General features: G+C 38.4%; 1 protein-coding gene across 2 annotated transcripts; it reads right to left on the bottom strand.

Annotated features, from left to right (window-relative positions):
- Window positions 1-281: 281 nt before the first annotated feature.
- Window positions 282-22,235, bottom strand: LOC143344789 (uncharacterized). 2 transcript variants are annotated; one of them, XM_076771194.1, is made up of 4 exons: window positions 21,929-22,235; window positions 19,556-19,697; window positions 6,333-6,408; window positions 282-523 (listed from the first exon to the last, which is right to left on the bottom strand). In XM_076771194.1, the coding sequence occupies exons 1-4, from the start codon at window positions 21,929-21,931 to the stop codon at window positions 295-297; spliced, it is 450 nt and encodes a 149-aa protein (XP_076627309.1). In that variant the 5' UTR covers window positions 21,932-22,235; the 3' UTR covers window positions 282-294. The 2 variants fall into 2 exon arrangements, 1 of the variants encoding a protein (XP_076627309.1); XR_013080144.1 differs by lacking the exon at window positions 19,556-19,697 and having other exon boundaries at window positions 460-523.
- Between the last annotated feature and the right edge of the window lie 1,921 nt (window positions 22,236-24,156).

The following is a 24,156-nucleotide window of genomic DNA, read 5'->3' as shown; positions in this document are numbered from 1 at the left end:
TCCTGACCCTGTTACACCGTCCTCCGTTTATCGCGCATTTAGCCCCTGTCTCTGTTTTATTCCCAGGAATAAATTTCTATATCTTTCTTCGGCTGCCTTCAGGTTTCTAAACTCCACGACGCGTCTTCGTGGCCCTTGTCTTGTGTTTCCTCAACTTCGATATCCCTCGAAATCTTCTCCTTCTACCCTCTCTCTCTGCTCGATCCTGGATTCAACCGACCCTAGCCATAGCCGCGGAAACTCCTTCCCCCAAATTCTCGTTTCGTTTACGATACTTGGACCGCTTCGCCTCCTTTATTCCATGCTGTATACCTGGCGTCCAAGTTCCGAATGTTTCGTTCGTCCTGATCCCTTGTCCTTCCCGTTTTTCCTTCCACGTTCTTTTGTTTCGCGTTCGCCGGTCGGGTGCCTTTCGTGTCTGTGGGCCAAAGTCGAGGATGGAGAGGGAGGGTAGTCGCCGCTTTCGATGCTCGTCCCCACCGTAAAAGGACTCGCTTCGAGGCCACGATCAGTACCGCACCGGCTGAAAATGAAAGGAGAAACGCGTTAAACGATGCCTCCGTTCGATCGTTGGACTTTTCAGACAGAACTTCTTCTTGCTCTTTTTCTCTGGTTACTGTTAAGCCCGGAAGTTTTTCGAGCGACTTTAATTAGGATTCAACGATCGGCGATATTGCACGAATGGGTGCGTTTCAATATCAATTTAGCGTACGCCATTTTGTAGAAAGGAATTCAGAGGAGACCGTACAAAGGAAAGCTAAAATGCGCAAAGTCCTTCAATTTTTAAACCGTATCTTTGAAATTATACAGAAATAATATCTTGTTAACTAGTTTCCAACGAATGAAATAAGATTTTATTAAACTCTATACGATAAATAAGAACGGAGATGGTGTCCCTCGCTAATGGTCGCTGGCTCGGTTCTGCGACGCGAACGTTATCGAGGGAGGTTATGTTTTATATATCATTTTTTTATGTTTGTATTATAGTACTTAATATAATAGTTTATATAGAATACTATCGAACATTTCTATTTGTTACGCTATAATTTGAGAAAATGTCGATAATATCTCAAAACAGGGAAAATTGCTGTCGACGTGATAATGAATTTTTTTTACTACAAAGTATGACAAGCAATCATTTTTATCTTATCTGTATATTCGCATGCTTGCTTTCTTAAAATGATTCAGCGTACCTGATAGTCAGGATTATTAATAGCAAGGTCATAAGAAACAATTATTTGCTACATTTGTTACGTCTTGTACTTTTTTTAGTTTTTTTTTTTTATGTATGTTTGTTATTTGCAAACAGAAAAATACAGAACAGGAGAAATTAAATAATAGAGAGTAAATGTAAATAACAATGATATCTTTGGTGTAAAGGGCAAGATTAAGTAATAACTTAATTAAAATAATAAACATCTTGTATGTCAGAATGGTGGAAAAGGAAAACGTTTGACTTTATATGACATTGTTGCTTTCTACCTATTATTGCGAGTCGTTCTGTCAGCTACTCTTCCTGTCTATTGTCCACGTCTTCCGGTGTCTAGCGTAGTTTTTTCGTCAAGTTAGGTGAATCCTTTATTCTTATTTCCGTCACGATCGAATCTACGTTTCAACTTCCGCGCATTCGCCACGAATCGAACGTTCAATTTCCGTATCGCTGTGCGCAACATATCGATTCGATAATAGAAGAGTCGAGGATATTCGTCGAGAGCCAATTACGCCTGATAACACTGTCCCACAAATAAAAATCTTTTTCATATTTTGCAATAAACAAGCACGACGTATGATAATATTTTTTACGAATCCTACGAATGTTCATTAGGTTTACAGTCAGAGACAACATTAAATGAACGCCTTAATTTCTTGTTCTTCACTTTTCGTCATAGATTTAATATTAATATAATTTTGCTAACAGTCGAAGACGAGGGATCACTGCAAATTGAAGTTCAAGTTTAACTAATATATTAAAATGTTAAAAAAAATGAAGCATTCAATTTCTAAAAACAAGGATTTTTGTAAAAATTAAGTTACGTATTAAATTATACTTACAAAAGTCACCCTTGCAAATTGCTTGTTTATTGCAAATAAAATTCATGTTGGACAGTGTAATCAACTGTCCGCGACGAGTAAAATCGACGAATTATTTACACTTTTCCTCTTCTCGGCTTCATCTTCGCGGCCATTGTTTCAGAGGATCCATTTTCTCCGATGACGCAACTTGTAGCTTTTGTTCTTACTTTCTAACGAACCCCAACGCGATGATGCGTCTCCCTCCTCCTCCGTTATTTTCCAATTTAATTCTATGCGTCTATGTGATAATTTCGCAGCTATGCGTCTGCTTCCTCTAACGGCGAGTTCGTTGCGAAAGCAGAAACGTAACTAAAATGTGAAGATAACCTACACGAAATTTAAAGTTGGTAGAATTATAATGAAATAGATATATCAACAATCCCAAAATGTTGATAATCTGTCTCAATTTGACAATAAACAAATTACCAATGATGTTTTTCCCATGGGATCGTATGATCTTTAATAGCTTTTAAAATGTTTAACAGATAGCCAATATAATCAACGTGTAGCAAAATATTTGTATCATTTATTCGACCGAACATTCAGTCGTTGTGAAATATATTATTTTATAATTGAACTTTTCATTTTTATTTAATGGATAACGGATAAACATTTGTATAAACAGGTAGATATTTGTCATAAATTCTCCTTCTCATAAGTTAGTCGATTTCGTAAATTTTTTTAGAAAATATAAAATAAAGAATTCAATTTTTGTTACCCGACAAAGTAAAAATCCCTATTAAATTCCCCCAGATGAACTATCTAGATCAGTGTTTCCCAACAAATGCGCCACAGTGGACAATTAGAGAACTATGTAGCATTGTCACCTTCGTCGCCAATATAGGGGAAAAACACTATTATTTTTTGTGCTAACAGGCATTTTTATATCACCAAAATCTTCGAGACATTCAAGCGGAACATGATCCAAAAATGATTGGGGAACACTGACCTAGACTAGAAATACGTAATCCGAACGTACTGAAATGAATTTAAGGTTTCTCGGCAAGCGCTAAGACCGCTAGGGACACGAGTCATAGAAAGCTAAGCCAATAAATCGTAAACCAAACACACGACGCTCGTTTTGTCTGTTGACTTGCTATAGCTTGGAGATTCTCGTTCTGTTTTCAGTTTAACTATAATTAGTGTTTGCAAACTTAACAGAAAAACTCGCTTTTTTCGTGCAATTTCGTTTCTATTCTATTAATAAGTAATTTCTAGATCCGTTTATCTTTTTAATGCCTTATCTGGTGTAGCGATCAACGATTTACTGATGTCTCATAACGGGACGAACGTGTCGAGTCTCTTTTTTAACGCATAAAAATTCATCAATGCGTCCAACGCACAAATATCTCTCGCGCGACCAAAAAATTGTTATTTCCGAAGAAAAAAGAAAGCAAGTTCGGTGTCGATACAGGAAACATTCTAACCCTGAAAGGGGGAAAAAAAATGAGAGAACGCTTGTTTGAAAATGTTCCTGCTGGCAGGTGCGGCCGACTGGTCCAGAAAAAAGGAGATAAAAGTGGGTCGGGATGCAAGCCAATGCAGATGCACAAGCACCAGATGCAGTTTACAGATATTGCTGCCAATACTTTTACTCGTTAGTTTTTTTCTCCTATTCCGTCTAGTTCACTGTAACGCTTCATCGTTTTAATTTATCGATACCACTACAATAATAACAAATAACTATCGCGATCGACAAACTGCGTGGTTCGGCCGGGAAATTAAAAATTGCACTGCCGTTGTGACATTAAACGATGCAAGAACGGAACGAGAACATTCGTACCCGATCGAATCTAATTTATTTTATTTATGTACTTTGTGAACGGATAAGAAAACTGTTGCAAACAGTTTACAACATGCAGGGTGTCTCGCGTGCCCAGTAACATGATGATAAATGTAAAATGAAACGTCTAAGAATATAACTGTATAACGACAGCGCCACGTGTTCTTCGCAGCTCTCGCTTTAGAAATGAAACGAAGTGGCAAAAGACCTAAAGACCTTCGTCCTTTCGACGGACGACCCCTCTACACTAATACTAAACAAACCTCTGAAAACTAACGCCAGCTAGCGGCTATCCATGTCTGGCACGTCTGACGTCATCGTTGCATTTCAAGCATTCATCCCGACAAAAACCTTCCATTATACACGTATACACAAGCCAGCGTATACCAAATTATAGAAATATGCAAATAGAGAAAAGTACTAGTAGCTCTGACAAAATAAATGCTGGTTGCACGAAGAAATTTTAGAAGTCAGGTTAGAATGTTGGATTTCGAGAGTTTCGAGGTCTCGTAAAAAATCAGATTTCGACCAATTTGTAATAAATGCACTACCCTGTTTAACACCTATTTATTTTTAACAAATCTTCGACATCACTACCCGTCAAACACACCCACATAATCAGTGGACCCTTCTCCGTGCTTTATCGACGGTAAAATGGCGTCGGTTCGACGATCGTTCGCCTGTTGATCTCCTGACTAATATCCGTCCCTTTGTACCGAAAACTTCAAACATCGACTCACCCATCCAAAGAACACTTTTCTATCGGGCAATCGATCAATTGTGCCCGTTTCAAACATTCCCGTTTAATTCCTAGCCGTACCAATGACTTTTTGGCGGTAATTCGACCATGTAGCCTGTTTCTTGTACGCCCCTTTTCATTGCGTACATTAAGCTCTATTGCAAGCACGCTATTTAATTTACCAGCTATTTCCGGAGCCATGTACCTCCTATACCGTTCGCTGATACCGGTAATTTGTCGATCCTCGGTTGGCACCATTTCTCTCGACCAGCCTAGCCATTTTTTTTAACCACTACGCTATCAGAATTTGCATATTTATCGATGTTTTTAAGTCTTTCACGATTTTTTTTTGTTCTCATGCTTGATAGGGAAATGTACTAAACATATTATAATTTTCTATAAGAGAACGTGCATGTATAATGTCTAGATCGCGGATGTTTAGGTCAATAAAGTATGTCAGAATATGTAAGTGACGTATGTATGTCAAATATGTCTAATAATATCGAACCACGAAAATTAGTCTCTCTGGGCTCCTCCTCGAAGGAATCAGGACCAACGAGCAACAGTGCTTGAACGATGACCCAGAACGCCAGATTTCTCTGACCGCATCTTCGCTCTCGCCTCTCCCGATTTAAATTTGATTTGCCTACTTTTGCACGTGCACGTTAAGCGTTACCTGTCGTCGTCCTCTTGGCCCCCCCCCCCATACATTCGAGGTCGAATATTTTAAAATCTGTGGCACGTCCAGATTCTGAATATTTATAGAAAACAACACTGCTCTTTTTTTTTCGTGGACAGTGTTGCATAATCGTTAAATAACTCTCGTTTTCGGTAATCATACAATTTCAGTCTCTAATTTGTATATTTCTATATACGTTATACGTTTTAATAAATACAAAGACACCTTATTTAAAAGTTGATCTATATTAAGAGAAAATATACTTGTGTAATTACCAGAAATTGAATTTGAGACCTACCGGGTAGGAGTCTCTTATTTTACTATCACGCCCCATAGCGATAGGTAACAATCGATAGATTAAAATTATATTTGTGGATAATAATGAAACTTCAATCATTAATATTTAAAAAATGATCGAGCATCTGGCCCCTGTAATGTTACATATTTTTAAACTTGTTAACTAAATCTACGAATGTGCAGAGTTTCAACAAAATCGGTAACACGAAGGCCTTGCCCCCTTCTTGCAAAGATTCTAAGGGTCAAACGAATCGACGGTAGGGTTCTATCGTCGACTCGCAGTCTGCGTTCGGCCATACCGGTATTTACAGATGTCTAGGGACTTCCGTAGTCGAGAAAGGGTGTTCCAAGGAGTAAATCGTCGGAACGATGTCGACCGCGAGGCGGCACTCAATTGCCTCACTTTTACTGTAAATTACAGACCAATTCCCGGGCTCACGTAACATCACGGCACGCGAAGAATTTCCAGCCGCGTCCGTGCTATCGAAATGGGAACGTTACGCCGCGTTTTCGTTCGTTTCTAACGCCGCGATCTTATTCGAATTCCGCTTCGAAGCAAATTAGGCTAATCCCACGGCATTCCTCGAAGTTACTTCGAGCTTGCGATTTTTTCTCCAGGTTCGAGGACATGCACGTTCGAGCAATCAAGATCTACTAATCGTTACAAATTGATCCGCTACGATAATCTTAAATAACGAGACAATCGTTAACGAAGATTAAAAAGACATAAAAACAAACAGTCTAAATATGAACAAACTTACTAAATTCTTCTATCCAGGGCCGATTTTTCGTGAAAGTACACGATGCACCGCATCGAGGATCCTCTTGCTACGAACGCTGCAACAATTAAGAAAAAAAAGAACAGTTTTTAAAAGTGTCCGATGCGGTAAGTATCACGATTTGTTAACGTCGTGAGAAACTAATTTTTTAATTGATAGTGTGTTGTTTGCTCTGTCGTTTGAATTGTTGAAAATCGAGAGTGTTGGAAGGAAAACGAAGATGGGAATATTTTGATGGCGAAATTAGCGTAAAGAGCAGGTAAAATTAACAATAAAGGTAGGAAAATTAAGGGTGGTCGTGCAGGGTTGTAAATTTTATTCGAAAATTTAGCAGACGGTCGGGTCGAAAGGTTTTAAAATTTCACAAGTTATTTGACCGTGCATCTACCGGTCAAAGAAACGAGCATTTTCAGGTAAAACAATCGTACAAAGAGTTACATGATAATTAATAATATTCACGGGAAGGTATAACGACGAATGTGAAAAAATATCAATTGCGGCGAGCGAAACTCGATCCCGTGAGTGCATATTCTCCCCTGGGATCATCCAGGCCACCCTTGTCGTTTATGCGGAAATTAATGTTAATCGTAGTACCATTTGGAGGATACCGAAACTAATAATAGACCGTACAACAGTACGAACCCCGTTACACACGTCAGTTAAAAGTTATTCCCCAACATTAAACGTCGGTTTAGTATCTGGAACGCAGGACTTGGCAAGGGGAAATCAGTCTACCGAACAAGTGGGCCTCGTAATTCACGATCAAGCTGATAACACTCGCCCAGCGTTTCGTACAATCCGTCGACATCGTTCTCCGACCCCTTATCTCGATGGTAATAATAGCACTATACAGCTATGATTTCCAGATAAGTCACGAGAACTGCTTGAAAAATCAAACGCAAAATTAAGCCTGGATGAATTTCTTGAAAAGTTACAGATACGAAAACAGAGACCGAATGAACGGAGATTCTGTAAAAAAAGTTTTATAGAAGTCTAGAGTCGATCCTGAATCGGAGTTAAACTTATGGATTTTGAATGTAGAGAGGGTGATCGATCCTCGAGCTATCGATTGGTTAGACTCGATATATCAGAAAGGACGTTCGTGCAGAGAGAGAAGGATGATGTGTGGAAAGAAAGTGATTGTTAAAAAAGGCGTTTTTATTTAGCGTGATAAGTATTCTTTGTACTTAAAAATTAATAATATACTACCGTGGCTAAGCACACGGATTTAAAATAGAAAAATGCTTACCAAATACACAATTTAATCGTTTCTTAAAACTCTCTGTCCACTCTCGTTCGTTTTAAGCTGATTCGCTCGACTTTTTTTCTTTCCTTTTCGCACTTTCACTCGATTCTCGAAAATCACGCCACATACTTTCTTTGTTTCCACATTCGAGCTTACATCAAAGATTCGTACAACCGCTCTGGCCTTCGTTCTGTCGATTCTCGTACCTAATTAACCGTGGCCTAATTCGAAGTAGAAATCAAGGTTTAAATTATAATAGATAATCGTGAATGTAACATTAATTAAATAAGCAAAATATGTAATACCCGTAAGGTGGTAAAATATTTTTGTGTCTGTATACAGAATCGAATAAGTTATAAAGAAATACGATATCAGGATTTCTGATTTCTTTAGGATTATTTGAGAGAAAGAAACCAGTTTACGCAGAACAATATTAATCGAATGAAATTATTAATAGAGGCAATATCGTGAATACTCTAGGCCATATCGAAATGAAACCAACAATTTGGCAAGATTTAAGGAAACCACGATCTCTCGAAGAACAATTTGGTATTGTGTCAAGGCTAGTACCGTTTAATAATAGAAAATGCTAGGGATTCTCGGCGACGCGTTAATGCGACCATGCCGTGGCACGCAACTATGCGCTGAAAACGTTCGCCGGTGCCATTCGTGAGAAACACGAGTGTTAATTAGACAAATAACTGAATTACCGGTATTTGTCCCTGGGAAAGCTACGGGTGTTCACTTTCATACAAACTGCCATGAAAGTAGATTGGCTCCTATTCAATTTCACTGCGATTCAATTCAAATTACTTGAGGAACGTCGTTCAGTAGTCCATTTAGACCATAAATATTTGTTCAGTAATTTAATAATAACCATTCTGCTTCTACGAAACTTTAGAACTGGCGTTATAAAAAAAAATCCATTGCCAAGAGAACAACTTTATACCTCATTAGTAGGATGCGGATATTTATGCATTCTACAGGAAATTTGAATTCTCGAGAAACTGCAAAATGCACTTAATATGCAAAAATATAAGAATTACTTAAAATAAGATACGAATTGTTCTATTTACGAAGCTTCCATTTCATTGATTTTATTAATAAAAATACGAATTTTCAATGTACTTTTCTTCAATTAGATTTTTGTTTCATATAACGTGAATTTGTGAAATACAGCGTACATATATTTTAGGAATCGCTATACTCTAGTTTGTATCGTCGGACGATTGTCCGTGCATCTCGTCGAAAACAAGAGCCGAGAGAAATCCGTTTGCGCGACACCGTAAAAGTGAAACAATCGTTTTCATTGATCGTGTAATCTGGCACAAAGGAACAGAAACCAGGGTGTCCCGGTTTTTCGATAGCAAAAACCGGCAATTTAGTATCGAGGTAGAACGATACACGAAAAATGCAACAGCATCGTTACTGGGATATGGCGTAATCTGTAACAAGTTCATAATAAGTTCTTGCGAGCAACGATCGACGATTACTACTGCATGTTGTACATTCGCGACCCACTTAAATCGCGCCGCAGGCGTTCACGCGAATCGAAATTTTATCCACATTTATCCACGAGTTTACCCTTCGTGCCATATTACAACGCGGATAAACCTCGACTGTAAAATTATTGTTATTTTGCATCTTTGATGTCGTATTCGATTCACTTAGGGATCAACACGTTTACGAAGAGTACAACGTGCTGCAAAAATGAACAGGCAAGAAAAATTTTAATGGGGGATTCTAGAGGCCAAAATAAAACGAAAATCAAGAATACCAATTTGTCGATTGACCCTTCGTTAACATATTACTATGTTCCATTAATTTATGCAATGCAAGAGTTCGGAAATTTAATGAAAAATTAGAAATCCAAGCCTTATGGTTTAAGTTATGCAAAATACCAGAATGCAATGTTGCGATGAGCCTGGCTTTACAAAAATAAGACAAAGGATGAAGATTTAAAGGTGCAGGAAAAACAAATACTGCTGAAACGAAGAAAGAAAAACGACAGCGTAGAAAATGTTTTAAATCAAGAGCCAGGAAATTGGTAGCGAATACAGTTACATAAACAAGGAGCAATTTCGTTGGAAAAGTACAAAGCTACCGTTCGTCGGAGTGATTTATTTTACACTGTACGGAGTTTGAACGCAACTACATACATATGTATATAGAAAATTCTACGAGAAATTCCTTAAATTCATACAAGCGAAATACGTCTGCTTTAATTCAATCATTTTTATTTCATTGAAATTGCGGTAACCAGTCTCGAGAAGTGTCTGAATTAGCATTGTAAATTTATCGGGAACCAACGAACGAACAATGCAAATAATTTTTCATACAAACGTATTGCACTTGTATAAAGGATTAAAATCGCCTTAATTTCGGAACAGTTTAATTATACATGTTCGTTTTCTGCAGACGTCATATCGTCATATATTTTATATAATCTTCTCTAATGTAACTTGTAATTCGCATTTAAATTTGTATAGGCGAAGAATTGTTTAACTTTTAGTTTCATTTATTGACTCTACGATACAACGAGCACTACACGGTGTCTCGTCTTATTCTGCACCGATGCACGCACGCCGTAGAATAATTGTAGTTTCCGCGTGCATCTTACGCATTCGCGATTATTATTTTTCCGGTAAACTGGGCTCGTTCCCGTTACCCTCGCCATTATTACATGAAACTCTGCAACCAAGTCTAGAAAGAAACCGCGGCACAAACGGCTGAACGTGCAATTAACGCGTTAACTGCCATGGTGGTCACCGATGACCGGCGGCTTCTAGACTACAGCCTTCCTTTTAAACATTTGTAATCAGCGAACCTTAACACTTAAAAACTTTCAAATAATTTTAATGTCTTAGATAATTTTAGAGGCCACGATAAGACGTAAATCAAGAATATCAATTTCTTGATTGAGGCTTCGTTAAAAAGTTATTAAAAAATTTCAAATCATTCACAGAAAAATTATTTTCGGTTGCGGGGGTCAATTACAATCGTTTTTGGTCAATACACATACCCCCGAAATCCTACGCATTTTCGAGAAAAAAATTCGAGTAGATGTGGAATTTTTCGACAAAATTAAAAAATTTCAAATCATTCTAAAAAAATTATTTTCAGTTGCAGGGGTCAGTTATAATTATTTTTGGTCAATAGACATACCCCCGAAATCCTACGCATTTTCGAGAAAAAAATTCGAGTAGATGTGGAATTTTTCGACAAAATTAAAAAATTTCAAATCATTCTAAAAAAATTATTTTCAGTTGCAGGGGTCAGTTATAATTATTTTTGGTCAATAGACATACCCCCGAAATCCTACGCATTTTCGAGAAAAAAATTCTTTACCGAAAATATACTGTGTGACCGGAAATGTTTCTGTAACTTTTTAACGAAGCCTCAATCAACAAATTAGTATCCTTGATTTTCGTCTTATTTTGGTCTCTAGAATCTCCTATTAAAATTTTCCCCATGGGTGGTGGAACACTCTGTATGTATTCATTAAGAATTTTTGAATCAATTGAGAACTACTGTGCTAAAGGTTAAACTGCTCGAATTCGCGAAAAGACATTGAAAAACAGAAATTATAAAAGGATCGGAGATTACAAGCCGCGAGGGGATCGTAATTGCAGAGACCAGCAGCGAAAGGAGGAACTTCTTCCTGGAAAAATCGTCTTTGTCGAGAAATCGCGCATAATAAAGGAGATTACGCTCTTGCAAGAAAATCTGCATAACGACGGGTCTCCTCCATTGTCGACGAAGAACGATACGAATCTGAACATTTCTCGAATGGAAATCAGAAAGGTTCACGGTAGAATTGAAGAAAGAAACGTTGGAAACGTTTGAATTCGAACACCAGATATAAGGAAATTCTATATAGACACGATCCAAGACATCGAATTACAAATTGCAGGGGAATCGTATTGGAATTATTCAGCGAAATTCAAACTTTCCAACGGCATTGAACTGAAATTACTTGAGGATAACGAATTGAAATTGAATTAATAATTAATTAAATTAATACTTCTCTGAGGAAATTGAATTAAAATTCCCCCAAGTAAACATACAGAAATCTCTAGTTATTTATACGGAAAATTTTACTAGAGTTACGAAAGATCCAAATGCGTCGTTTCGCGTAAAAATTTCCCAAAATATGAGAGACGCAACTAAAATGGAACACAGGAGGCGACACTGTAATAATTGTACTTTGAAAATACTTTGGGATTTATAAAATATCTAATTAAAATTTGATCCGTTTTTACCACCCTCCTGGGCAATTGCATCGTCATTGTATCAAACCAACGATGTGTAGGAAGCGAATAGTTACGATTTCGTGTATGTTACATTAATTAATATCGGGGAAAAAAGGATTATCGTGAAGTTCTGTTTCAATGTGTTATTCACCTGGAGAACTGGTGACGCAGTCAACCGGGATGATGCCCGATAACATACCGTTACACTGATGTAACGTACCTGTCGACCCGTAAACTTACTCTTGCGTACAGACACACGAGAAAAAGAAGATATAGCCTTGAAGATCGCGAAGTAGAAGCTGTGGCAACTCCAAGGATACACTATCGCCCGCAATTAAGGATCGAAAGGCTGTCTCAACACCCGCAAGCAACCACATATTCGATACAAAAGCAATATTCGATATAAATCGGCACGAGAGAGAGGCAATCATTAAGAAATTAATATTGATTTAATTAAAAGACTACAAAACGTTCTATTTAAAAGATCCTTTTTCAAAAAGAGTTCGATTTCTCAAAGTGTTTCAAAAGTTTAGTAATTTATTATTTCTTTCGGACGCTTAAACTGTCGTTAGACTTTTTTGTTTGAAGTCGGTGTCCGTCTTATTTCGTCGATGAAGTGCATCTTGGAAAAATTATGTGAAATTGCAAGGCTCGGTTTTCATGCATCCGTGCACATAATGAATTCAGTATATAGGACACGAACAGTAGATACCGAGTGTCTTCTCTAAAGCCTAGCGCACATTCGCGGGAATATTTTGCAAATTATATTTGCAACATATTAATGATATCACAATAGATATTTGCAAACCATTTGTACGATGTATTCTTACGACAATATTTGACACTATTCAAATATATCACTATTGATGGATGACAAATTTGGTGTCAGAAGTGGGATCCTTCGACGGTTTTCAACTCGGCTACGTTTTGGACAATCACTGATCGTCTCACTGAGGAATGGCGCCAATTTTAATTGATCACATCGAAGAAGAAAAAAAAGACTTTCGAATCGTCTTGGAAAAATTATTTTCGATTGCTGGGGTCAATTACAAGCATTTTTGGTGAATAGACATACCCCCGAAATCCTACCCACTTTTTAGAAAAAAATTCGAGAAGATGTGAAATTTTTAGAAAGGAACGAAGCCACTCGGAGACACTCATAAATAAGTAAAGGAGACACTATGTTCTTTTTCTTTTTTCTATCTGTCTTGTTCGCAAACCTATAGCTAAAAAAATTAGTCCAGCGAATCAGAGCATCGACCAAGCGTCGAAAGCAGAAAAAGGACGAATGAAAAAATAAAGAGATCCGTTAAAAGAACAGTGTGTACGCGGAGCGATAGTACCATCGATCGAAAGAGTAAACGCAAAGTGTAATAGTCGGTTGCAATAGCGAGAGTAAAGCGACGAGTCAAAAGTGACTCCGGCTCAGTACTCGGAGGGGTTTAACACCGGGTAATTCGAGAATAGCGTGATATCTCTGTGATCATAAAACTTAGAAACACGTGCATATATCTGGCACACGTTATACACAATCGTCTCGATTCCGTCGTCGTTTTCAAAAAAGAAAGTATCAAATTCCATAAGGTGATTAGAGGCGACATTGACTGGCTATTAAGATCCCTCGATCTATCGATACGTGACTGTTTCTTGCGGAGATATCTGTAAAGTAGTATCCACGATCGTCCAAAAGATATCAAAGCTATTAAGATAAATATTCATCGTGTACTCAACAGTGTACTCGAGAATACAAAGAAATCTTAAAAATATAAATGGCAAACTATCACGTTTCTTATGCACGAAAATTTTTAATAAATACACGCAAGTTAATTAGAATAAAAGTTTACCATTTATAATCGTCCGTTTCTCTGTGGAGCCCCTTTCGAGCTCGACCGAGCGTTCGTCAAGGAACATAACAAGTTTCGTTCCTTCCTTCTTTTCTCGTTAGGTAACAACGAGACGAGAGATCGAAACAAAGTCCCTCGGAACGATGAACGCCTGCAACTATCCGTGACCGTGTCACGTGTGAATTTTTACGAGGCGTAACTACGTTTCTGCATCGATAAATTGATACAGCGTACGAGAAGTGAAAGCGAGGTAACATCTTAGGATCGAGAGACTCCTTTATTATGTAAAACCGTCGTCGAAGAATAAATCGCGATTGCTTTTGTGGACAGGGATCCACCGTCGTCGCGAGCAATTTTGCAATTACTGTTGATTTCGCCTTTCGCGACAAAATTTATTATCCCCGCCTCCTACCAAAAAAGAAAAAAATACTTTCTCGATATTCGGAGACGAATTCGTACGTGCACGGAGACGGTGATCGTGTCGTTCGCGAATTTAATGGCCGACGATAAATTTCATTTAGAAAACCGATGCTACGCATTTTTCGCGTCCGGGTGAAACTTTGCGGCCAGGGAAACGTGTTTTATGACGGGCACGGATAAAAAGAAGAGAAAGAGAAGCACGAACACGAATTCGAAGAAATTTAATCCGATGGTTCCGTCTTGCGAAAACAACACGCGTCGTACCCTCCTCCCCTCGATGATACTTTTTAATTAAACACCTACGATTCACCATCTTGGTGGTAATGAATCGTAAAAAAATTTACACGCGAGCGAGTCGAATCGCAAGAACAGATACGATGAAAATAAAGCGGAGAAAGAAACGAACGAGGTGTAAAAGTGGCTGGAACATGTTGCATATGGATACTGAACGGATGGACGCGCACGGTCGCGTATGAAAATTGATTTGCATGACCGGAACGATAGCGACAGGTGGTTCTTGTCTTGGACAGCCTCTTCTCGTCAAGACAATGCAATCTTGTTCTCGAGACCAGAGACGGGCAAAACTTTTATCTAAATAAAAATTTTTAACAACGTACGAAAGATGAACGACAATTCGTTACAATTAGAATTTGAAGTATGGAATGAAGTATTTGACAGGATTTTCCACTACGGAACTGGAAAGATTACGAAAATAAGTAACAAATTTTAGATGACGCAGTTTACGATGGTATAAAATCAAAATTTTAGTCTTACAGAAAATTGTAGTTTCCATCTGGCGGTGAACGCGTCAACGAATACAAATGTTCGCCATTTTTATTCGAATACAATTTTACCCATCTCTGTTTAAGGGGGAATTCTCGTGTAACAGGCGTTAAAATTAAATTCAACTGATTAAATCTGATTAAAAATCATTCTTACCACGCCTGTATATCATAAGTGAAAATAAAGAAAGACGAGGTACACTAAAACAACGTACCTTTTAAGGTTTAATGGACTCGTGTCTAATTAAAGATTTTTTTTAACAGTAGATATAGTTCGGAGTAATTTTAATAATGGGAACAGACTACTTTATAAACATTCCTCCTAACAATCTAACCAAGTTACAATAAACGTTTTCTATTCGTTAAACTAACACGTCGCAATAGGAAACTTGGAAAGTCGCAGAGCTCTAACTAAGAAACATAAAAACGGTCTATTGTTCTCGGAACACACATACAACTACCTTTTGCGCACAGAGGGTCTCGAGAAGCTCAACAAGCCTTAATTCCACGAGTAGAAATGCTAATAATCGAATTAAAGTTCGTCGTGAATAAACGGCCGACAGAAAGTCGAACGAAAGGTGAACGTTTGTACGAATGTGGCCGGACAATGTTCAAGTACAATCTGTTGCTCCACGCGAGTCTCTTTCATGCCAGCTAATGAGAGCCTATTCGCTTCTCTAATCTCTATTACGTGGCCCTAAAACAAATGCATTTGGTTACCCAACTAAATATCAATATAAACAATTTTTTATTATATATTATTTTAAGTTTCATACGCAACCTCAAATTTTATTTAATTTACCGAGTACTACTAAAGGTTTGTTTGTATTGTTGTTATGTATCAAATAAAGAACCACTACACTATATACCTACAATAATTTAGTACAATTTTTATGATGACGCTAGGTGTACGATTTTATGTGACTGTATGTATAGATACAAGAGTTTCAACGGTTTCAACAACTCCTAATCTTTAATGACATCCTCTTGGTACGTTTCGGGAAATACAAAGCAACATTTGGTCCCCCGGTAGCTGCGAGTTTACTGGCTGACTTGAAGATCAGCACCGTGGATGCGCGTGTCAATGTTGCAGCTGGCAACGAAGCTGGTTGCCTCGGTGCTTGTGCCGTATCGGTGGTGTTATCGACTGGCAAAGGGGCGCATGCGTGCAAACCAACCCAATCCTTACACGGGACGTCGACAACGGCAACGACGTCGGTCGTTTCCAGGAGACCATTAAATTGTCTAAACAAATGGTACCCGGGTCCTCTGTATCCTAGTTACCATGGCACCGTATTAAGCGCTACACTCGAGCTTTGCTTGTTCCCTATTCAAATCGGAGAAATTACGCTGGAATATTCGTCGAACCAGCGGCGTCGACAGTGTCTTTCCGATGCGCAGCCCCAAACGCGACCAAAAATGAGAGACAGAGAACGATGTTTCTGTACACGGCGCTTTTCACCATCGCACAGTTGTCAAGAACAGCTCTCGAAAAGCTTAAAGAAGCATTCGGTACCACGAACGAATCATGCCGAATAACGTCGAGTAATTGCGCGATCGAGTTGGCTTTCCGTCTGCAGTGATGTTCCGTCGACCGAAAATATTGATTTTCCATACGTTCGTATCGTGAAAATTGAAACAAAAGCCTCCCTCTGTCCCCGAATCGATAAACGACCCGAATAAACTGTTCCAACATACCAATTATCGCCTAATCACGCCTGATATATCAGACACTTCTATTTTCATTACGATTACTTCGATTTAAATGGAAGTTCCCTACGTTTCTATCAGACGGCAATCAAACTATGCGATAAAGGAATATTATTTAATCAGCGATACAAGGGTTGATACAATTTTTAATTAGAAATTTGGACAGACCGATAAATCAGCAGTTTCTATCTATTCTTGATCGACCTCCGTTCTTATTTTCCTGTTTATAGACTTTTCACGATTTTCGTGATGAAACGGTTCGACAAACACGCTGACCAAGGAACACTCGACTCGTCATGAAATTGCTGTCGAATCGATGGCCGACTGCTGGGCGTATTTACGGAGCAAAAGCAATCTGGGAACTTTCAGCCGGTTATCGTCGCTAGTCCCGTGATCGTGAAGCGCAACGCCGAATAAATAGATTCTGTCGACCGCTCGAGCACGGAGATGCAGAGTCAGTGTTCGATTCGCCGCTCTCTTTACTCTTCGTCTCTACGTTCTCTGTGTCGCGAACAAAAGGGGGGTCAGCTGTATCTCCGACTCGTCGCAAAACTGCCGAGCCACGATTTTTGGGGAATGGGCTTTTAGCTGCACAGAGGACACATTGTTTCTTCCGTGCTCCGTGTCACGTTCACGATGTTTCGTTTATCACGGTGCACCCTAACATGTACGAGCGGACCTCGATCAGTGCTGTTCAAACAGTACTTGAGGACGTTTCCGGAAAAAGAAACTAGGTTAAATGTGCCAGTGGTCGGCCCTTAGCCAGTAGTCAACCTCTTTCGAAATGAATGTCCGACAATTAAGAAGTAATAACAAAATCGCATAAAATAAAATATGCCAGTGGTCAATCTATACCGACTTTGAACGAACCCTGTTCTGAAAATTGATTTAACAAAATGTTTTCATCCCATTTGGCCGTATCTGATCCGAGATAGCGCGTGAAATCACCTTCGTCTGGAAATCGGCGCCCTCGTATCGAGACGCGATTATAATCGCCACGTGCACTCGGTAACGGCATTCTCCGACGTCGTTCCCGCCAGCGAAAGCAGCTTGTTACGATGCTAGGCAAATCCCGTGTTCGGAACACGACACCTACGAGTCCTCGGATTTCGTGTAATAACAGATGCGGACTGATTAGACGATTGTTTTCTCAGCTGCTGTCATCCGAGTCACGTTATAACCGTTTGTTTTCGCTACACAGGTCTAAAGCGTCGAAACGTTGTAACGCGTATATTCCTCCTCTCCCCTGACCCCGCGGACGGTTGCACCCGGCACCAACAGCCCCAAGCAATTGGGCAAATTTTCAACGTCGTTTCTAGCGTTCGCGTGGATGCAGTGGCACTCTTGGTCCATTTCGCTACACTCTCATCCGGACCCTGCCAATAACGCCACACGCACCGTTGGCAGAGTATTGCCCGACTCTTCTTCTAACCGAACCATCCCGCCGGAGCGACCCGACGATCCCCGAACCGTCCCGTCGGAACGACCCGAGACACTCACCGAACTGTACCGCCGCCGAACACTAGCCGTAGGTTCCGTTAACTGTCGTAGTTCATAAGCCGCGTGCCGTCTTATAAACGTCATGTAATCGTCCACAAATAAATCTTATTAAACCGCTGCAACCGTCTACTCTTCTCACTCTACGTCACGAACCCCGACTAACCCACTGGGTCGGCGACAAACTCTTCCTCCAGTTCCCCCGGACCGTACTCGCCGCCGGAGTACGGTCACAACGTGAATATCCAGAGGAACGAGTGGTTTTCTTTCACTAAGGCAATGTTTCCCAACCTTTATTATCATTTTTACTTATAATTATCGCTTGTGAAATCGATTGCAAAACTCACGTTGATAATACAAAAAATACTAACCACCAACTTTGCTTTGAAGAAAAAAGTTACATAAAGAAGCGTCCTTAGTAGAGTAACAAAAATATTATGTACAAAAAGATTTTAAAAGTTTCAAAATTAACGTTAATCGCGTTCTCCATAAATGAACAGGACTTTAATGCCGCAGGAAAGACAGACGTCCAAGTTTTGACTTTTAACCCGGTGGTCACACGTGTATGCATCGTTCTTTGACAGTTTAATTGCGCGCATAATTATTGGAAATCCATTACTTCTGAATGAAAAATCTTCCACGCTAGCACGAGCTTCGCATTCCGCTTGGATCTTCGATAACGTCGATGCTCGCCACATTATATTTATTTTTTCGCGATAATAACCCCGCGATCAAAAGCGCCGAAATCGCTCCGCAAAACACTCAACGAGAACACATTTACTGCGAAACCGTATGAAATTTCAAGACCGCGATTCCTCGCGTGGCCTAAATAATTTTGCGATATGAATTTCCTAGCATCGTCATGATAAAGTATTATTTTGCGTCTAATCAATAATCCCGAAAATTTTGCAGGAACCGATTCTTGTAATTTTTCTAATTGGACAAAGTTTATATTAAATGTAACAATTTCATCGTTTGGTCTCAATTCAAAATGCAAAATGGGATCATCGTTGTGATAATTTTTATTTAAGAATTTAGATTCCGCTCCACTTCGAGCTTCGATATCACTCCTAAGACACTTACGTAAATAAAATGAGGGCGTAAAGGATTTAGAAATATTCAAAAACTAATAGACACCACATCGTGAGAATTAACGAAACATCGAGATGAGTGATCCTGATCAAGTGCCGAATGACGAGGAAGAAGATGTAGAAAAAGTAGTTCTAGAAAATGAATTGACGTTGCCCAATCTGTCAAGAGTTTCAATAATTTAAGACTACTTTTGACTTCTTTTACGACACGAATCCTTTTATGTCACAGACAATGAAACTAAAGCAAACAGCGAAAGAGGAGGTGCTGTGTAGAAACACTTTTTAAGGAGTGAGGAAGCAGGAAAGTCAGAAAAAAAATTACGACGTATTTCCGTAGAGCCGTACCAAATGTATATATGTACCTGCTTTTCCTTCCATCTCTTCTGTCTCGTTCGCCCTTACCCCCCTAAATCCGGAAACAGCAAGCCCAACCAACCTAACCCTCCTTTTCAGCCTATTCAACGTGGCGAAGACGAGGATGAAGGCCATTACGATGATCCACTTCTGCTTAATGAATATATGAAATAGTTTAAATAATTTACAATAATGTATGTGCAAATACAAGTATGATATACAGGGTGTTCGGCCAAGTCTAGGAAAAATTTTAATGGGAGATTCTAGAGGCCAAAATAAGACGAAAATCAAGGATACTAATTCGTTGATTGAGGCTTCGTTAAAAAGTTGTAAAAACATTTCCGGCCACGCAGTATATTTTCGGTAAAGAATTTTTTTCTCGAAAGCACGTAGGATTTCGGGGGTATGTCTATTCACCAAAAATGATTGCAATTGACCCCTGCGATCAAAAATAATTTTTTTAGAACGATTTGAAATTTTTTACTTTGTCGAAAAATTTGTCCACCTTCACGAATTTTTTTCTCGAAAGTGCGTAGGATTTCGGGGGTATGTCTATTCACCAAAAATGATTGCAATTGACCCCTGCAACCGAAAATAATTTTTCTAGAACGATTTGAAATTTTTTAATTTTGTCGAAAAATTTGTCCACCTTCATGAATTTTTTTCTCGAAAGTGCGTAGGATTTCGGGGGTATGTCTATTCACCAAAAATGATTGCAATTGATCCCTGCGATCAAAAATAATTTTTTTAGAACGATTTGAAATTTTTGAATTTAATTTTTTAATAACTTATTAACGAAACCTCAATCAAGAAATTGATATTCTTGATTTTCGTCTTATTTTGGCCTCTAGAATCTCCTATTAAAATTTTTCTCAGGGGTGGCCAAACACCCTGTATACATTCTCTCTGCTTTATAGTTTTCCTAATAAGATTTTCCATAACAAATAACCGTTAACGCCATGATGAATCTTTTAACATAAGAATAAGCTGAAAGAGTGACTCTGAAGATTGAACTTTGGCTGAACAGGAAGCGTTAAAATGTTAAGAGGTGCTAACACGGTAGAAAGCATCTTGTTTAAACTGAACGTCTACTTTAAATTTGTAATTATGCGATAGGAGCTTGTGCTCCCAAGGTCCACGCATCGGGAACTGTTTGCATGTATACGCAGATATACGTTAGGGGTGTACGAGAACCCAATGTTCGGAACAAGTCGGGTCGGGTCGGATTCTCGAAAATTTCGAGATTTCTAAAGGAATCGGATTTCTCGAAAAAATCGAGATCCGAAATATTTCGAGAACTCAGCCACCGAAATCACGAATGTATTCATTAAAACGAACATAAATGGTTAGCGAGGTTTCGAAATTTTCGGGTAATCGTCCAGATATTTCAGGTTCTCGCATACACCGTAATATACGTATATATTATACACAGTATATGTATGTACGTATGATACGTGTACCGAGACACGAAGCTCTATGAAGGGTATAAAGCCCTTATCTGTGGGTCCCCTGTAAGGGAGGTTCTGAGTTTACGAGAGCTTTCGTGTGTTTCTATAGACACTATCCGACTCGTCGGAAGTATATCAATAACGAGCACATAAGAAATGCTACATGGAACTGCACGTGAAGCAACACGAGTCGTGTTTATAGAACGATTGAATATTTATAAAGCGTGGCAATGACTTCCAACTGAATCCTAAATGCACTCTGAAAATGTTTGAACTCCGAAGACAAAGCTCGTAGAGTTCTTACGGTTTAGAAACTCGAATTAAATTCACAATTTTGAACAGAAACACCGCGTCGATGCGTAGTAAACGTATTGATAAATGTTTTGAGATATAATTCAAGTATAAGATTGCAAATGAACTTGTAAATACACTTGTACCGACGTTACATCACAAACTTCACGGAAATAAGTTTCGTCAAGATGCTGATAGATACTTAAACATAAAATCATGAAATATTTCGAATCTTCGGAATAATTCAATCCATGGAAAATAGAGTATAGACGTGCGTGTAATTTCTCTATCGGTCGCAGCATCCGATGGTATATACTTCTATTATTTTTACATGGATCAAAGGGAACAAAGTACAGACACTCATTCATAAAGCACGACGAAAGGAACGTAATAACCTTGATTACTCTACAAAGCTGTCACACGATATACAAGCACCATCAGAGATTCATTCACGCGCCATCTCAATCGTGCGACCCTGCCAACGAATTAACAATGGACCGCGATGTACCAACACGTAACGCTCGACAGAATCGGCATTAATAATCACAATTGTTTCCTTTTAAGCGAATACTTCTTTTTTCGTGTTACATAATCCACGATTTAAATATTGCGAAATTTACAATCGGTACATTCGTAACTCACCATTTTTTTAATGGGAATGTATCCGAAATACTGGAGACACTTCACAGCTATGCTGACTGTGGACGCACAGAACACGTTACATCGACTTTGACACACTTTTCGGGACACTCGGAAGACCGATCGAGAGTATCCTTCTCCGAACGAACAGTTCGAACGATGCTGCGGTCGATTGTTACACAGAGACACTTAATAATAACTTGATGTTCGATACCGTGATGTGTTTAAGTGGATGACATCAAAGCATAACAAAACAATAGTCTGCCGGTTGACATTTACGAACACCGCCCCACGACATCTAACCACCCCGAACACCTGAAACAGACTGGCTCCCGCTATCTCGAACTATATTTTATTTTCGTGGAACGCCGACAGACGGCGATACGAGTCAACGCCACGGTGCATTCAACCGCCAATAGGATCACCGCTCACTGAACGGTTCTCCAATGGAAACGAGACAACCTACGTACCGAATTCTCTTTGGAACATCTACGGGGTGTCTGAGAATTTAATGGCGCAAAATCTTCTTACAAATATCGATTAATGAAAAGATTATCTTTCAACGGAGCACAGAAAAAATTTTATCCACAAAAATAATTACGTTCAGGACAAAAATGGAAATTTGTATTTTTCTTTTATATTTAGAAACCGTAAAACTTGTTAAGATCCACCCGATATTGTTTATAGTATTTTATAATATATTACATTTCATATATTACACGACCTATGATCTGTATTATCGTATGATATGGTTCATGGCAGGTTGTATAAAATATTGTATACAAAATTAATGAAATAGAAACAAGGTATAAAATTAAATGAATCACCCCATATATTGGCTTCGATTTTATAGCCTGTCGGCATTCCGAGTTGGTCCCCCTAAGAAGCGACAGACCCTCCAAGTCAATTATTTTTAAATAATATAAATTGGAGTCTAAGAATGTAATCCAACAGCGACCGGCTTCGAACAATCTGTCTTTCGCTTATGCGATCGAGCCAAACACAATGCAACGTGAAAAAAGGAAGACTGAACGCCCACTTCGATTCGTCAAATAATTTATTGTGATCCTCTAAAGCTTTGCCCATATTTGTTAGTTTTGCGGTTGCGGGATTCAATTGTCAATTCGATCACAAAGCTATCCTTTGTTGCCAATATTATTCAAACTTAAGATCGAAATGTTTTATATTTTTAAACATATAAAACATATTCATTATAATTAAAAGATTTAAATCGTGAGAAATCAATCTGACGATTAAAATTGTTCAATTCAGATGCAATGAAAAATTTTTAACCGAAATTAATGTTTGGATATAAATTTCAATAACAATGAATTGGTAAGAAATGCAAATATTCTGGTATTAAAATGAGTTATTGAAATGGGAAAAAGAAGGATTTAATATTCAAACTAAAAACGTTAATAGAGTACCTGCAAATGTAAAGTTCGAACAGCTGCGTGACAAAGGTCGCATTTGATGTTTCCGCTTGAAATTTCATGGGCAGCATGACTTGCAAATTGTATCTAATAAACCTTGCGTCCGTGCCAAATGCATCTGATTATTGGCAGATGGATGATTTGTTGTTAAATCTATAAACATATAAGAACATTCGCGAAAGAATTGATTTATCGAATGTCGCGATATAAAAATATAGGATATTCGATAGTTCATAAAAACCATTAAGGGCACGCATATCTACCTTATATTTTGAAGCGCATTATAGTAATAAAAATACACCTTTAAAGAAAATAATGCTTTTAGAAAACACAAAACTAATACGTCTTAAATAAAAAAAAGAAACGTAAGTACTAAGGAAAAAGAATTAATTCGCTTAAATGAATATGTATGAAACAATAGACGTGTAAGAATATATCAAGTTCACTTCTCCTATTTTTAGAAAACAATGATCGTACGATAACTGAAAGACAATTATCTGTCTATAACTAGATTTGGATAAATCCAACATAGAATTAACGCAAAATTAATAACGTTTAAATATTTCAACTTTACCGAAGATTGTCGGTTATTACCGAATGGACATTTAAATTAGATGTATAATTTCGTTGCTTTCTAAATAGGGAGTTACGCCTTTTTGTGTTTCTACTCTTTGAGGTATGCGATATTATTAAATCCATAGACATACACTTTCTCCGTAAGTTCTATGATTAAACTGCATTAAAGCATGAACTATATCATACAAGATAAGAAACTACTAGACAAAAATTAAGCTATGC

Source organism: Colletes latitarsis, chromosome 8 (genome assembly GCF_051014445.1).
Source record: "Colletes latitarsis isolate SP2378_abdomen chromosome 8, iyColLati1, whole genome shotgun sequence".
In the NCBI taxonomy this organism is placed as follows: Eukaryota; Metazoa; Arthropoda; class Insecta; order Hymenoptera; family Colletidae; genus Colletes; species Colletes latitarsis.
Note: the sequence above shows the minus strand (reverse complement) of the source record. Positions and strands in the feature narration are given on the sequence as shown.

What these genes read in the sequence shown, in the direction of transcription:
- LOC143344789 (XM_076771194.1), bottom strand. An exon ending in AGAGATGGAAGGAAAAGCAG is followed by an intron (nt 6,409 to 19,555) that starts GTACATATATAC and finishes TAATTGTTGCAG; the next exon opens with CGTTCGTAGCAAGAGGATCC. An exon ending in GCCCTGGATAGAAGAATTTA is followed by an intron (nt 524 to 6,332) that starts GTAAGTTTGTTC and finishes TTTCATTTTCAG; the next exon opens with CCGGTGCGGTACTGATCGTG.